The 17345-nt window shown below is 36.3% G+C and overlaps 1 protein-coding gene across 3 annotated transcripts in view; it reads right to left on the reverse strand.

Annotated features, from left to right (window-relative positions):
• The window catches only part of HTT (huntingtin), a 79864-nt gene that overhangs the window by 34324 nt on the left and 28195 nt on the right, over nt 1-17345 (reverse strand). For all 3 annotated transcript variants that reach the window (XR_010361553.1, XM_064418815.1, XM_064418817.1), the window contains 18 exons: nt 17235-17335; nt 15559-15705; nt 14377-14497; nt 14053-14129; nt 11756-11907; nt 11113-11315; nt 10153-10279; nt 9353-9480; nt 8595-8705; nt 7958-8035; nt 7273-7496; nt 6685-6763; nt 6390-6551; nt 5435-5490; nt 4504-4652; nt 3707-3843; nt 1625-1741; nt 142-264 (listed from right to left, as the gene is read on the reverse strand). Coding sequence is in view for 2 of the 3 variants with exons in the window: in XM_064418815.1 (XP_064274885.1) it covers nt 142-264; nt 1625-1741; nt 3707-3843; nt 4504-4652; nt 5435-5490; nt 6390-6551; nt 6685-6763; nt 7273-7496; nt 7958-8035; nt 8595-8705; nt 9353-9480; nt 10153-10279; nt 11113-11315; nt 11756-11907; nt 14053-14129; nt 14377-14497; nt 15559-15705; nt 17235-17335 (2292 nt within the window). In the remaining variant the exon portion in view is untranslated. The remainder of the gene's footprint in view (nt 1-141; nt 265-1624; nt 1742-3706; nt 3844-4503; nt 4653-5434; nt 5491-6389; nt 6552-6684; nt 6764-7272; nt 7497-7957; nt 8036-8594; nt 8706-9352; nt 9481-10152; nt 10280-11112; nt 11316-11755; nt 11908-14052; nt 14130-14376; nt 14498-15558; nt 15706-17234; nt 17336-17345) is intronic.

Raw genomic sequence — 17345 nt, forward strand, 5'->3', positions numbered from 1 at the left:
ACATTAGTTGTAGTCAATTTGTTCCCAAATTCTGCTGCTGGTACTTTAACATCACTTAGCAAATTATTAAAGAGAAACACATTCTCTTTTGGTTTGCATGAAAGACACCAGATTCTCTCTTCTCTGAAAACAGTAGCTTACCATTGTTTTAGGAGTAACAAACATACTCCTTAAAAGCATGTCCACAGGGCGAAGGGATGAAGGGGCCAAAATTTCAAACAAAGTGTTCAATACTCCCAAAGCATCATGAGAGTCTATATGCATCTGTGAAAGAAAAACACAAAACTAATTTCTAACTGTCCACTAAAGGTAACTTTAAAACAAAATTTACACTCTGTGTATTAAACATTTCTGTAACAACCTGTAATAAAGCTGTTCTTTACAGTACAAAATTCAGAACAACCAAAAGCTATGAAAGATAAATTTAATTGCAGGCCTTCCTAGACATGAATTTTAAGAACATGGACAAAAATCTGTCATATGAAATCCAGTGTGCATAACACATATATTTCATTTGGAGAAATAGGCCTTATTCAGAGAATGAGACTAGAGGACTGATTTGTCATAAAATTTAGAGACTTTTCTCCTCATTGCACATCCTACCAGGTTTATTTATAGACTGCAGTGCTGGTCACGATTAAACTTATGCAGGTAACTAGGAGAAAAGAAACCTAATCATCAGAAAAGTGAAGAGCTACAGTGGTAGGACAGCTTACTTGAACAGTTTTCTAGATAAATTATAAAGTAATCAACTGCAAAAAGCAAAGGACTGGACTACAAATCCAGATTACCCTATGCTGCTTAAATAATTTGGAAGATGATCATGTGCAGTCACACAAAACAACAGCAATTTCATTCTGTCAGCATTTCAGCTTTGCTGTAAAACTGTTGTCTGATTCTGCTCACTCTCCCCAGACACGAGATCTCCTCCCAGGACTGGGGAACTGCCATCATGGAGCAAAGAATATCTGAGGCTAGAGCACCTCTGCTATGGAGACAAAGTGGGAGAGCTGGGGTTGTTCAGTCTGGAGAAAGCTCTTCCAGTACAGGGAACTGGAAAGGGACTTTTTGCACAGCCAGGTAGTGATAGGACAAGAGGGAATGGCTTTACACTGGAAGAGGTGGATTTATACTAGGAAGAAATTCTTTCCTGTGAATGGGGGCGGGCACTGGAATAGGTTGCCCAGAGAAGGCATGGCTGTCCCCTCCCTGGAAGTGCTCAAGGCCAGGTTGGATGGGGCTTTGAGTAATCTGGTCTGCAATTAGACCCACTGCAGCCATGAAAAAAATAAATCTGACATTCAATGAACATGGGACCATCTTCACACCATTTAGTAAGTGTTCTGATATTATCATGTATCTAAGAGAAACAGAACACCCTTACTCTGGAGACAGTCTTGACCATTCTGCATATACTTTATGCATTTACATAAGAACTTCATCAATTCAAAGACTTAAGTTTACCTTGCAGCAGTTGTTTCTTCCATATATGGCAAAATGAATTTAAAAAAAATTTGTCTTCATATAAAAAAAAGGAAAAAGCAAATACTCAAAGCCACTATTGATACAAACATTCCAGCAATTATTTAAGGTGTTTATAGAATTAAAACAATTATATAACCACCTGCTGTTTTGCAAGCATTGGGAGAATGATGTCAGCTATTTGCCGAGACAATCTCTTCCATTTGTCTTCATTTTCTTTATGACACTGTTGCAATACCAAGATGAACATTTCTAGCACCTGAGGAAAAGTAAAAAAAAAAAATAAGTAAACACCCATACTAACAGAAAACATTCCAGTAATATAATAGGAAAGAACATTCATTTCAACCACCGACCAAAAAGACAAAAGGGAAAAAAAAACCACATGAGAAAATTGTGTATTTTTAAAACCCCATTTGCAGGTTAAAAGCCTGTCCTTAGTTACGAGTTTTTTGGTGGTGGCTTTTAAAGAATTTTCCAGCTAATTTTATAAACTTGAAAAAAAATGTTTGTTTTGTACTTTTTAAAATTATATTTGTCAAAGACTACTCAAACAACTGGAAAAAGAATCATAAATCTAAATACCACACCACTTACTCAACAAAAAGGGGAGGAAGAAAGAGAGCAATTATCCACATATATACTCTGTCTTAACTCTAGCTTCAATAAAGTTTAAATTTTGTCAAGGAAACAAAACAGACATTTTTATGGGGCTCATCCACCTGAGATATGTCACTTTCATATAAAAGTTTTAAGAGACAACATAACAGAGTACACCAAGCAAGGAGCACTTCTGGTAGCTGGATGTGTTATAGGTTCAGGGGTTATAGAGACCACACTTGGAAGGACAGAAGACAAGAGACACAGCATGCAAGAATGTTAATATATGGACTGGGAAGGGGGACAAAAGAATCTGTTTCAGGAAACAAGTTAGAGCACTTGTAAAGCAAATTCAGGTAGTTCAGATTAGGGAGAGGGAGATTCCCAGGTGACTTTCTTCCCAAAAGATTCTCCCAGGACAGGAGATAGGAGCAATTCCAAAACTTAATTCTGGAGCTCCATGGGTGGCAGCTCCAGTTGCAACAGAAAGAAGTTGAAGGCTGCAGCTATGGGAACCTCTCAAACGTCCAGGGAAACCACTGCAGACCATCCCAGCCACAGCCAGGGAACCACAGAAGAGCCCAGGGTTGGTTTATACATATTGCACCAGCAGAACAGGGTGGAAAAAGAACTACAAATGGGATGGTGTGGGAAGAACAGTGCATGGGTGGTCTTTAATAGGTTAAGTGTGTCAGAAGGGGATCTGCCAGCAACTGCAGTACCTTATATAACAAAGTTATTCACTATTTCACATCATGTGTCTACAGAGTGTCATTTTATACAGTTATATTAGTCATTTTATGATTATAAAACTACAAATTCAAAAGAAAATGTGGATACACAAAATTACCCCAATCTGAACACGCAGTTCTAACAAATTATTTTGACAAGATGTACTGACTTTTTTCAGAAAATACAGTGCTTACATTAGCATACACTAGAACTGCATTTTCACATTATGAAAGAAAGGCACATCAGGTTTGTTAAGCACCTGAATAAGCAGTAAGATCCCATGTTGATCATGACACTTCTCTTAAAATTACTTTTATGTTTTTCTTTAAAACAAAGTGTATTGACAAAAGTCATTGTTACACTCCTACAAAGCAGAAACATGTTTTCCAAAGTCTGGGTCAAAGTAGAAAGTCGTAACAAATACCTAATTACCAGTGTCATTACCTTGTTCAAGTAAGTGTTATTCAAGTACAGTAATACCTAAATCATCTCCATGCAGCATCTTTCCTAATTTTAAACTTGTCTCCTTCTCCATTTTACTCCCATTATTTTAAGGTTTTTCTCTTCCATCAACCTTCTGTTTATTCTGTCTGCAACACAGCCAAGATCATGATCCTACTGGAGCTTTTTAGTTTTTTGTTTTCTAGGCTTGACTAGGAAATTCTACAGCTATGTTACTTGACCTAAAATACTAACTTGTAGTGCAGAACCTTTCCCATATCCTTAAAAATCTTTGCATACTCTCTCTCTACAAGGAAAGATACCACACAGAGTCCAGCTATTCCAGTTTTGTATAGACAATCATCAATACTGCCTGAAGCACTTTTAGCAGTCACAGCAATGTTACCCTTTCACAGACCACAAAGAGGGACCCTTCATCCTCCTCTCCTACCTGGTGGTACTGGATAAGTCTCAGCAGCATTGACACTACAACCTCCTTCTGAGTTTCCAGCTCTTTTCCAGCATCAGCTTTATTTGTTCCTCTTAACACAAAGAGATCATGAACAATGGGTTGCAGAGCTGGTATTGCTGAAATGAGATGTATTTGTTTTAGTATGAGACAAATCACTCCTGAACAGTGATTTCTTGAACTAACAGTTCAGTTGCTAAAGGTAAACTGGGTTCTAGTTCATTAAAGGTTTTACCCATACCTAAAAACCCACAAACCCCATACTGATCATGCATAATGATGGAATTTTTTTTACTTCTTTTAGAAAATTTAAATTATGGACATATTTCCCTATTCTCACAGAGCTTAAAAAAAGATATTTTTATAAAGTATTCCTCTGCAGAATCACTGTAAAGTATGACAGAGATGCTTCTACTTAAAGGCTGAAAGTAGAAGGAAAGGGGAATGGACAAAAAATTAAAATCAAAGCCTTGCACATACTGCTAAGTTGTGAACTTATTACTGAATAAAGTTTTAAATAAAAGCATTGTTGCAATTATGAACAATGCAAAATGTGGGGCAGCAGTGTTAGTGTGATATAATAAATTTCCTGAAGGAATTAAGTGAAAAGTATTTCATGTCTTAAAAGTTAGTTTTTCTGGAACGCTCAGCATGATAAGTTTTCTATAGCTTAGTAGTCAACACTGGATTTATTGCTGAACTATTATTAGTAAGTGTTGATGCCTTTTTTCTTTCTTTCTTTCCTTTCTTTTTAATAACTTTTTTGTGTTTTGAATTACCATGTGTAACAGCTTTCCTCCCACTGGCCATGATACCATCACACAGCTGAATGATCTTGGGAATTCCAATTATTTGTTTGGAATGATATCGTTCATAAGACAGCAACACCAGGAAAAAGAAGATATTAGGAATAATTGCTTCAGACTCCCTGAAAACAAAACAAAAAATTCCAGTGTCAAGTTTTGCACAGCTTTGTTCAGTAAAACCCATCTTTTTACAGTCAAGGTTTTATTACAGAATATGTTGGTCTGGTTTCATACAGTACTTCTGTAATTTTTGTGCCCTGTTCTATAAAATGTGTTCTCCCCCAGGGATTTCTTTCAATCTTTGACCACTACAGCTATTGATATTAATACATACTGTCTAATGCACATTAGATTATTTCTGTAGAAGACCCACAGAGCAAAAGAACAACTTCTCTCTTCATTAAAACTCAAGTGTGAGAAAAAGCAGAAATAACTGACAGTAAAAATTTCACTGACTTGCTTATGACCAATGTGTACCAGGTGACCAGAGTACATATGGATTCACCCTGAATCCACAAGAGGAAAAAGTAGCTCTCCCTTAAGCAATTGCATCTAGCAATGAAATGCTGATTTCTGGAAGCATAGCTTTGGCAGGAGGGCCCAAAGGAATGGGTTTACAATACCAAAATGGAGAAACAAAACAACAAAGTTGTAGACTATATTATTATTATTATTATCCATTTTACTTCCTGACTTTTTCACTCACATGGAACCTAAAATATATGGAAGAGTTACCACTGGAGCCAGAGATTAAACAAGCACATTGCCCACAAGAGAACTCTCCCTTTCTCATAAGGTAGAAATAACCAGCAAATCTAATTACTACATGTGACACATCACTAGTTTTTCAGAACAAGACAGTTGCAAACCCTCATTGTTCAAAGGCTCTTTGCCAATTTCATACCTGAACTGTCCTACTTCAATGTATTCAAACTGCTTTAGCACAAATCCAATAAACACCTAAAGAGAGAATAAAGTGTGCATCAGAACAGACATTAATTTTCATTTGAAACCATTTTGACAGTTATAGACAGGCACTGAAAATCATTTGCACCACATTATGAAATGTTCCCTCTGCAGTTACAAAAGATGAAGAAATTTGTTGAATATTTTTTACAGCTTGCCTGAACTTATGCCATGTTTAACCTGTAGTCTGTATATTTTTAAGTATAACTTCATCTTTCACTCATGAAATACAATATTTGAGGTATTACAATCAAGAATTTAAGAATCAGCTAAAAATCTAAACAGATAAAATCCAAAATCCACTTATGCATTTAAAAGAATTATCTCTTAATGAACTTACAGAAAACTTAAGCATTGCAAGTCACATTCATTTATATACCTGAAAATAACTGTAGTAAATAAAACATCTCTAAGTAAACCACTTAAATTTTATGTTACAAATTCACTGCTTCTGTGGACTGCACAGACTACTGTATTTGCTACTAGCTGCCCTTACTGCCATTAACATCAAACAGTATTTGTCAACCATGCTGCTCATTATCAGTCATAAGGAAGTCCATACTCTCAGTATGGACGAAGGTATTTCCATTTGTAAATGAAGTTTTATTTAATGAAATTGACTGTCTTGTCCACATCATTTTATTCCTGAAGTCCATCTCATGGGCAGTTCTTAAATAGCTGTTGCAGAACTCAAAAAGTCATTCACATGCAAAAAAACCCCAGAAGTCTGAAGCTATTTGTGGCTGAGGGCTGGGAAACTGAGTCTCACCCTCCTGTTAAGTCTTCACTTTTAGTACAATAAATGGACTGCTGGAAATATTTTTGCTGCAGATGTTAACTGAGCCTGCTGGTAAGATGTGAATGACAATTTGCAAATGTGGTGAGGTACCAACCTGATCTGAGTCCAGGAGACAGTAGTTAACTCGCAGCTGAACCAGTTGAGCAAGCAAGTCTAGAACTTGTCTCTGCAGCTGTACCGACGTTGTTGTTGTGTATTGTTTCAATGCTTTTATGACAAGGGGTTCAAATAAACGAATGTGATTGTGAATAGCATTCTGTAATAGAGAGATTTTAAAGTAATCTAACATCTGAACATGTCTCTGATTCAAAGCCAAATTAGTTTTGAAAGGAGGAAAAATGTTTTAAATCTAAGGTACAGCTCTTTCAGGAGAACACAGATACAAGTACCTTATCAGCACGATGTTTTGCTGCACTGGAAATGCTAGTTTTCAGCTGTGTAGAAACTTTCTGCAGCACATCAAACCATCTGTTACAAAAAAATACAAAAAACCCCACACACATTAAAACAAAATACAACAAATATACTGTTCTTAAATGCATTTTACTGTGCCAATGCCAACTTCCCTAAATCTACTTGACTGCTTCAAGAATCTTAGTAAAAACAAAGGGCAGAGACAACCTACAATACACTTCAATCAGAGAAAGATGTTCTAGGCTTTGCTTAGTTATCCTTCTACCTTTCCTTTAACGCACTATTTGCTGTATTTATAAATTAATAATATACCTTTGAATACAAACATTTAAAATTATTATGCTTTTAAAAAACTTCAGTGATATCCATTTTAATGACTTAACTTTGCTTTGGAAAACACGTTAGTGATAACTACATTCAGGATGTGCTCACCAAGACAAGCTACTCTGCTTAAGTCTGTATTTTCAAGTTACACAGCACCCCAGTGATACTCACATTTATGAAAAGCACTAAGAACAGAGTCTAGTACAAGATAACATTATGAGGAGAGGGAAGGAAGTTACCCTGAAGCATCGTGCTCCTGCTCAGCCTGAACCATGTTCCTCAGACTGGCATCAGCAAGGGCCTGTGTGAAGTGTGTGTAGGGTGCCATGAAGCAATAGTGGTAGAGACCAGGCCTCAGATTGGAGGAGCCCAAGCGCTGAGCTTTGCCTTGAGCTTTGCTGGGGTTTGAAGACAAGCCATCGTACTGAGAAGCCAGATTTGTCCCAAACAATGTTTTCAATAACTAGAGAAGAAAATTGGAAGGAAAATAAGAAAAGTTAGTATTTCAGGGAAAAAACCCTTGATTTGTCTCTTAATGTAATTAACCTTTGAGGACTTAAACCTAAATATTTGACTGGAAGTCTGCAAGAATTCCATCACTAAGGCAGTCAGTTCTTTGCTTTCTGGGGTTTGTTTGATGCAGTTAACTGGCTGAAGAACACTTTCAGGAAGGTAGGAAACAAGCTTGTTTTCTGAACATCAGCTAAAATAGTTGTGTGTATTGGAAGCAGTTCAAGAGGAAACCAGTATCAATTTACAGAACAAGCAGTGAAAATGAAAGAAAATGTGCTCTGTTTCCTCCACCTGGGCCAATGTTTCTACATACCACTTCCCTTAAAAGCATGGCCATTCTTAATATCCAACTGACAGCCAAAGAACATCAAGATTAACACTCACACAACACATTAAAAAATGACTCCTTACCTGCTGTACACACACTGTTGCCATTGTTGGCTCTCTGTTGAAACATGATTTTAGATACCCCAAAATTTCTTCTACACACTAGAAAATCAGAAAAATAAGGATTAAATTGCATTTTTCTTCATTATCCAAAACATTACAGTGAAAACTGGCCAGTAGCACAGGTTTTTGTACTAAGTAAAACTACATTAATTTAAGGGAAATACAGGAATTACAGAAATAAATATTCAACATTTTCCTCCTAATCTTAAAATACTACAATGTCTAACACCACAATTAAGGAGAAAAAATAGCAAGACACAGGAGAGGAAGGAGGGCAATAGGCCTTCTGACATTTTGTATATTTAGACATATGAATATAGGGAATGACTGAAGACAAACCATTTGGCTGGAAAGAAAAATCCCCACGTGAAATTTAAAAAGCAAAATATTATTCCAGTTGTCAACAGCAGTAATTTAACCTGGAGAATTTGCTTTAGCACTTTAGTCAACTTTGTGGAAGCAAAACACTTCTAGGACTGGACTACTGTTCCTTGGAAAAGCAGCAATTTTGAAATCAGTGATATGTGCTTTCTCCCAGTAAGGACCACAGATACTGGACAATGTTAACTCCAAAAGAAAAAACAAACAAGTCTTATACCTTTCCAATGTCCTGAAGAGTAGCAAGTTCCAATATCTGAGAGAGAACATCTAAGGCAGAGCGTAAGAAACATCCAAACTTCTCATTTGTGTTCTGGAGATCCAAAGTAACCTGTTCCCAGAAAATAAAACCACATTACTTGACAAGGAGACACAAATTACTGGAAGTGGGTATTGACACAAAGTGATCCTTTGTATAAAATTTCACTGACAGCTTAGACTGCCTTATGCATTACTGGAAAGGCAGGACTCCATTCTAAGAAAAAAAAGGAATTTTCTTGCTTGAGGAAGCCCTAGGGCATTGATAAGCAATGGAGCTGGATGATGCATTTCTCATAAACACAGTAGGTGTAATAAGAACACAGTCCTTGAAGTGTACATATCAGATGACCAACACTCTAGGGAATGCATCTTCTGTCACCTGAACTAATGAGGAAAAAGCTTCCCCATCCTGGAATAAAGTTCAGAGAGAACAAACGTGGGGATATATTTGGGACTGCCTAGCCAGCAGAGTCATTTGGTACCAGCAATAATGGCAGCAGAGAAACAACAGGGTGACAGTGCCTATCATAGGCTGTCGTTTGGCCTGGTTTTGTTTTTATTGGTGGTAGTTGTGATCTCTCTTTAAATTCTTTTTTGTGTGTGTATAAACTGTTTACACAGGTAAACAAATGAGCTGACAGAGGCAGAGCCCATTTGAAAGAAACAAAATGATTATCCAACCCCAGTGCAGTCCAATCAAACAATATCATGAAGTACCTTATAATTAGCATGGGTTGCTTTCAAGACATCATATAACTTCAGGTATGATGGAAGATGATAAAAGCTTCCTACTGAAGATGATTTACTTGTTGGAACAGGTCCTGTAGCATCAGTTTGCCTAGAAGCTTAAAAGAATATCACAGATTAGCACAATATGCCTTTTCTAGGCTGCTCATGAAATGTACATAACATAATTTACTACATCTGCATTATTAAACAGCATGTTTTTTTCAATCCATGTATATTCCAAACTGCAGACACAAACTGTGCACAACTGGAAAATGAACAGCATTCCAACGATCCAGCCTGCTGTGGTGAGAGAAATTAACCCAGAGGGCTTAATATTGAAGTGTGTGTGCAATTTACAAAACAGAATTAACACGTGTTTCTTTCATTTACTACTAATGAAAGAAAAGGTTTCAAGATTCATAATCTTATTTCCAAAAGCAATGTAAGTCACTCCTGCCAAAAGCTGGAAGTCAACTTTCAAATTTCTTTTAAGTAACATATGTGCAAAAATTATTTTAGTCAATAGCTGAGTAGATTCACAAAAAGTGAGGAAAAGGATTCAGCAGTGCTTTGGTTCTGAAAAGTACAGTTAATTTCCAGTTTACAGTTAATAAAAACCAAAACAGTAAAGAAGCCCCCACCCACAGCTGCCTTTCCACCAATGCAGCACCCTGCCAGCCTCTTGAACTGAAACTCCTGCAAGGTTATTCAGTTTTATTTCTTCTCTCTCTGCCACAACATGGTGTAGGGCAGGTAGATGGAAGGGTTAACAGAAGTGATGTGCCTACCTGGACTTGCTTCACCACTCTTTTTAGGGCTCATGGGCACAGATGCCTGTTCCACAGACTCCCTCTCCTTCCCCTTTCTCCGAATAGGACTAAGAGAAGGCGGGTTTGTGAGAGAAGGTAATGCTGCCTAGAATTAAAAGAACTTTTATTAGTTTTATAAGCAAGTACTTTTTTTTTTCTTCTACAAAAATACAAGCATGTTTTTCTCTTGTTTAAACTCCTCTTCATTTGACTGTCAGTTAAATTGAAATGTTTCAGGTTCAGGACATGAATTTCCTATGTGAAAAGGAAACAGTTGAATATATTCTTCACTTGATTTTCGACTTCAGCACAGGCCAATGAGATGAAATTAGAGCTCAGTGACTACACTTCCTTTTGATTCCAGATACAGGAGTGTCAAAAGTATATTCAAACATTTTTAAAATATGAAGAAATTCCTGATCTTAACAACACTGTCCCACAGTTTCTAAATCAGTCTCTAAATGCATATTCCTCAAAAAAATCTCAAAAACCCCCAAAGCTGGAAGTACCTTATATAAGCTGTTTCAGAAGTCAAAATATTTTACAGGATATTCAGAAGATAAAAGTCATTTTCAGCCCCAAAAGGAGCTCAGTGTACTACAACCAGCCAACCAACCCAAAAGTCAACACATTTCCCAGAGTATGCAATCCAATACTTCACATACTCTGTATACTCTTCACTGAATCAATGTTTCAAGTGAAGTCAGCAGCAATAAAAGACTCAAAATTTAGGGTAATATTTTAAACACTGTAGAACTAAAGAAAAACCTGTCATATGAAGAAAAATAGGCATTTTTTTCATGGTACATGCTTTACTACACGGTGAAGTCATTCTCAAGGAATTAGGTACTTACCTGTATCAAGTCTAAAATGTGAAGAGGACAACAGTATTTAAGCACAACAGTATTTAAGTCACATAATTTTATTTTTAATATATACCTTTACTGCTGGACCAGGAGCAACATCATCCATCACATGTGCACAAATATTAATGACCTTCAGCAGATGAGAAAAGAGCTGCTCTACTAAAGTGACCAGAGCTCGATCTGACAGAGCTGGCCAGGGCTCCTCCTGCTTTGCAGCACCTTGGTTTGCATCTTCTTCAGCACTCCAGGGATTCTTTAAGCACTTGGGAGCACTTGCTGCAATTTCAGGAAATAGAAGACAAAACTTGGAATTAAGCACCAGAAAATTTTGAAGGCAGCTATGGTTATTGTCTCTATATGAACAGAAGTTCAATCAGAATTTCAAAGCCAGGAGTAGCTGCACAGTGTAAAACAAAACCAACAAAATTTGAGTTATTTGTACCCAGTTTGTAGTAAGCATGCCCTTTGGCAACTGGAGGAAATTTGTAACTTAGCTACAAAGAGGCAGTTTCTTTTCAATTCTCCTGAGTGCAAGTTCCTTCTTTCCTTCTTCTGCTTAATCCTGCAAGTTTTTCATGGCATTCAATCAGAATTCTAATCCTAATGGTAAAAATCAGAATTCTAATCCTAATGGTAGAAATACTAGGATACTCCTACTAGGATAATAGTATAGTATAATAATATAGGCTAATCCTACTTTTTTTGTCCTGCCATACCTGCAAGCAAGTTTCCAGTCAAAATCAAAGCATCCTGATGTGCTGAGAGGTCCAGTGGGAACCATGCTGATGAAAGGAGAGACAGGACCAAGCCAGCCATACCAATGGTGCAGCCCTTCTGAGCTTCATCTGAAGAACTCGGCTGGGAAACACTGGAAGTTTAATTTTGGAATGTCATGACTTTTTCCCTCTTTTGGCAAATTAACAGTCTTGAGAAAACCAACAGTCAAGTAGATGGCTAATCTACTGAAATTAAATCTGTGCCACAGAAATACTCATTTAACACTTAAATACAACTTCAAAAAGCAGTTTGCAGGAGAGACCTGACAATGCTCTGGTTTCTTTAAGAGCAATTACCTTCCTTTTGATAGCAAATATCAAGGCTATAGTGACATCTACTGATAAACTGAAGAATTCTGTATTTATTTGCTACCCACTACAGTCCTGAACTACCTTCAGTTAAGTCTTGTGGATATGCAAGGTAAGGATGGGAGACATTAACTGTAGTATTGCAATGTAACAAGATAGTGCTTTAAAGTGACAAGAAATTAATTAAACAATTGCATTCCATCAAATCCTCTACATTTTTTGAGTGAACACTACCCAAGATGGTACTTTTCTGCTGCATTCCGTATTTTCCTTGACAATAATTATAAGACCAGATTTTCCCATGGAAGTCAAGTTTAAGAAAGGGCAGGCAGAGATCACCAGAAGATGTTTGGTGATATTCTGTGAATTACACACATCACTTCAAAGCTGTGAGACCTAAATACTTTGGTTTCTTTCAAGAAAAGACCTTATGTAACCTCTAAATAAAGGGAACCTGGAAATATTTCAAAATATTTTTAATTTTAAATAATTAAAACCTTTTAATATAGTTACTCTGGTCTAACACAAGTACAGCAATTTCAGAAAATCAAACTGACACTAGGTATAGCTATTATTTTGATAAAGCTTCAGAGGTATTTACAGTGCCTTTGGTTTTTGTAAAGTATTTTCACAGGCAACTGTTATTTATTTCACATACAGTCAGAAATCCATTACTTAATCCATGTGGAGCTGTACAGAGTTGGAATGCAGCAGTTCCAGTAACTTCTTAATCATAAGAACAACAATACATAAGATACGAAGGAATTTTGGCAAAATTCTCATTTAGTATCCATGTTATTATATTCTTATTATCCAGAACAATAAATGTCTGTATCACTGCACAAAAATAAAATTACAATCCAAATTAGTATAAACGCTGGCCAAAAGTTTGTGAAGAAGGAATCAGAGGAAATGACAAAGGCTGTGTCATTGGATCATTTATAAATATTACATGCATCTTTAAAACAACATTTCTGAGCTAGATAGAAGCTACATTGATTTTATTTTCCAGCTGAGTACTGCTCACATCCTGAATTACTTTATTTGTTACCACTGGACCACACTTTTTATACTACATATACAAAGCATGCCACACAGGGGCCAGCAAGGGAAGCAAGGGCCTGCCGACAAGGAAAGCACCTGAGGGATGCTCGATTTTTTGGGTTTGGGTTTTGGTTTTAAAATAAGACAAAGTTTCCCAACCAAATAGAGTAAGAGACAATGACAGCAACAAAGAAAATCAACACAAACTATATTCAATCTATTTAAAAACCCAACAGCTCCCCAGGTGCACATTTTACTGCTCACATGGCACAGCACCAAAAATCAGAGGCAAAATCAAAGCTTTTAGGCTGCCACCTGTACATTTTCATCCTGAAGATACTCTTCAGAATGTAAGTAATTTGGGACTATCATGTATTATCTCTATTAACACTTAAGTATTATAGACACCCAATTTGCTGTTCCCACTCAGTGTGCCAAATGAGAACAAATTTAAATGCATCTGACACTGTTATAGAAGCCAAGATGAGCCAGCTTCCTTGACCCACCATTTTTCAACACAGACATGAAACCAAGATGAAAATGTTAATGTTCAAATTTTAAAGAGGTACTACAAGATATAATATCCCAAAGATAAACATCCTTTCAAAAGCACGGAGTATTTTCTCCTACATCATCTTTCATAGATTCTGACCATATCTGTCTATAAGAGCAGACACCATGGCTCCAGGGATGACAAATGCTGGCACTTAATACCCTGACAACCTGAAGTCATAATCCTCTGTATTCTGTACAAAGTTCTTAAAGAACTGCTAAGGTAAGCTTAACAGCATATACCTAAACCAGGGCTTCAATGCCTAAGTAAATCCACTTCTGTTTCATAAATGTGGCTTCCAGCAGCTCAATTAACAAAAGAGGGAACATACCCACAGTGCCATCCCACACTCCAGGTGCAGACTGGAAATGTTGTGGAGAGAAGACACAGAGCTTCACAGCAGCCAAACTGAAAAGCAGACACCAAGAATCAAATTACTTTCACCAGGGGAAGAGTTAGCAACACAGTATCTGAGGAGTGAGAATTAAATTTATTACTACTGTCATTGTCACAGTACAAAAGCCCTAAATACAAATATAGTCAGGAGATCATGAAAGAAAAAGGAAGCATGTAAAATAGGAAAAAAGTCAGCCATCATAGCAAGAAAACTCAAAGGAAATTGTATGCACAAAAACTCACAAATAAGAAAACTCACTGTAAGTGCTCTTGTAGTGGATATTGTCAGTGCATGGGAAATTGCTGCAATAACCCTTGAAAGGTTGTTTTCCATAGTGACATCTGTTGGACTCTGCAGCATATTGTAACCTCTGTATGCTCTGAAATAAAAACATTTATACCCACTAAAACATGTGCTTAAAAATCCCATCTCAATAAAATTATTAATTTTATTACTTATTACTTTATTAATTATTGATTTTATTACCCAAATATTTAAGCTTAAATTACTATTATGAATTTCATAGACTGCTTGTAACATATAAAACCAGAGAATAGTCTAAATACCATCTCATATTGTAGTATTTTTGGGGTTGTATTAGTAAATGCTATTTAATTTATAAATAAAACCTCTTTGTTAGCGAACAGAAATAGTAAATCAACTGTCAGTTTCTAACTAGATACTTAAGAAATGACCACCAATTTAACTTTGCTGTTATCTTTGCTGTTGCTCAAATGGATTCAACATTTTTGCATGCTCACAAATTTTGGATTATTGCTGTAGAAACTCTATTTTCTATCCAGAATAGCACTGGATCCACAAAGTTCTATTGCTTCCATACTATAGCATATATCTTAAGTGACATGATCAAGATCATATACCAAAAGGTATATAATTAAAAACTTGTATGACAAACTGATAGAATCCAACAACCCCTATAAATATATACAACCCATACTGTCTTATAGACAGAACAAGTACAGCTGGCAGCAAAAATACACCATGATCTCACTAACAAAATTAGAATTTATTTTTAAATTACAAAGGGAGTACAGCCTTCTGCAACCACAATCATTAAATAAGATGTGGGGAGTTATAAATCTGGATCAACATACCTGAAGAACAGTAATATACATACAATTAGCTTGAAAAGCTGGACCTGGTTTTATAATTTAATGGACAAGTAGGGTGACTTCAGGACGGAAAGAAGAAATTATCTCAAAACAAGGACTCAGCATGTGAGTACTGTGTGAGTAACTCACAGCATATTCCTTGAACATGAGCCAGTTTCTGTGGAGCTAAACCTACTACAGGTGCTCCTACAGACTAGAAAAGGAATTAATAAGCACATGGATTTGTATGATTTAACTACAATTCCAGACACTGCCAAGTGAAATTTGGGTCTCCATTCCTTTTGAAGCCAGGCCAGCAGGTACACACCTGGTGATAGTGCTCACTGCAAAGTGAGATGGGGGCTGTGTTTCATGCATGAGGAGTTTCAGGTAGACACTGCTTTGGTCTCGTGCTACTGCCACCACGGGGTCAGCCTGTCCTTGATCACAGTTATAAAACAGCTTTGGAACAAGCCTGAAAGAAAATTAAGTGTCAAAAAGAAAAGTTATTATTCAGATATTGTTTAACACCCAGTTTCAATACATTTAATATACAGTTCAGCAAGCTATGTATGTTACTTACACATATCAAATTGTAAATAGCTATTACCTAAATTCATTAAGCTGAATTTAAGTAACTGCCCTTCATTACAATCAAGTAGATCAAGTCAGGACAAAGCAACTGCTCCAGAGATACAGTAATTAAAAATAAAAAAATGTCTTTTCTGGAGATACATCCCCATACATACTACAACAAACACTTTATACATAGATTACTTCTCTCTTGCTGTTCCCTGATCTCCCCAGGTGTCTTCCCCATGAGTAACTGTATCAACTGAGAACTCATTTTTACTGAAAAAAAAAATAAATTTACCATCTGATTTTTATGCAGCAAAACCAAAACATAAAATCAAACCCAGTCTTCTTGAACAACAATATTTTCAACTTATGTGACAGTGAAAAGCTATTTTACACGTTTTTGTAATCTCAGTGAGGGTACTCCCAATGAATGCCCTTCAAGGGGTTTCTACAAGCTTGTAGTAGCTTTCTTGGGCAGGTTAGGTCTCTTCCAATCTTAACACACCTCCTGTGACTAAGTCAGCATGAAGATAGAAAAAACTTCAACTTGTTACCATTCAGTTAATAAAATAACTCCATCTCAGAATCAAGTCCCTTAATGAAAGCCACAACCTCTAGGATGCAACAGTTCATGACTCCTCTGCTGAGCTGCTCTGGCAATATAAACATTTTTAAATGTCAGAACTTTAAAAGTTTAGTTGTCCTTTATTTGTTATTAGGAATGGACAGCAATTAACAGTATGAAAAACTAGGAAAGAAACTCCTCTAATAATAAAATATACCAGGAATTTAGTATTACATGCTCCCAACTTTCAACATAAAATTTAAGTCTTTGAATTCCAGTAAATAAACTACCAACTAATCCTTACCCTTTGGTGCATTTATCTGTACAGCAATTATAACTGTAGTATGTTGCAGCAAACATCTGCTTTGCAAACAAAATTAGCACTGCACTGTGATCAGTGAGCACAAAAGTTTTAAGATTCACTGTGCATGACCATGTGAAAACTACAGTGGTTGAGAGTTGGGACAAATCTGTAGAACTGTAACATTTTAAGTCAATCAGCCATTGCCAGGATACTGAACAAACCACTTCAGCATGAAGAAAAACATTCTGAAGAAGTTGAAATTGAAAGTGACCCTTAGAATCTAATACAATGTAATACCCTCAGAATGTAACTTAATGTAACTGGATTGCTAATAGAAAGCAAAATACAAACGCCTGATGAGTGAGAATGATGTGTGTTCCAGGTACCATCTCTCTTTTGAATAAATATATATATATGCACATATATATATATGTGTGTGTGTGTATATATATGTATATTAAAAACACCCAGTGATTATTTTAGTTATACACATCAATATGCAAATATCTTCCTAAACTACTTTTTCTTTTCCTATAAATGAAAATGTCCCATGTACCTCATTAATGAAGCTGCAGCCACGTGTCTCACTCTTGGATCTTCATCTCCAAGCAGACTTATTACAACATTTTCAAGTACTCTTTCCTGAAGCTTTAATAGCTAGAAATTA

This window comes from Passer domesticus, chromosome 4, assembly GCF_036417665.1.
Source record: "Passer domesticus isolate bPasDom1 chromosome 4, bPasDom1.hap1, whole genome shotgun sequence".
In the NCBI taxonomy this organism is placed as follows: domain Eukaryota; kingdom Metazoa; phylum Chordata; class Aves; order Passeriformes; family Passeridae; genus Passer; species Passer domesticus.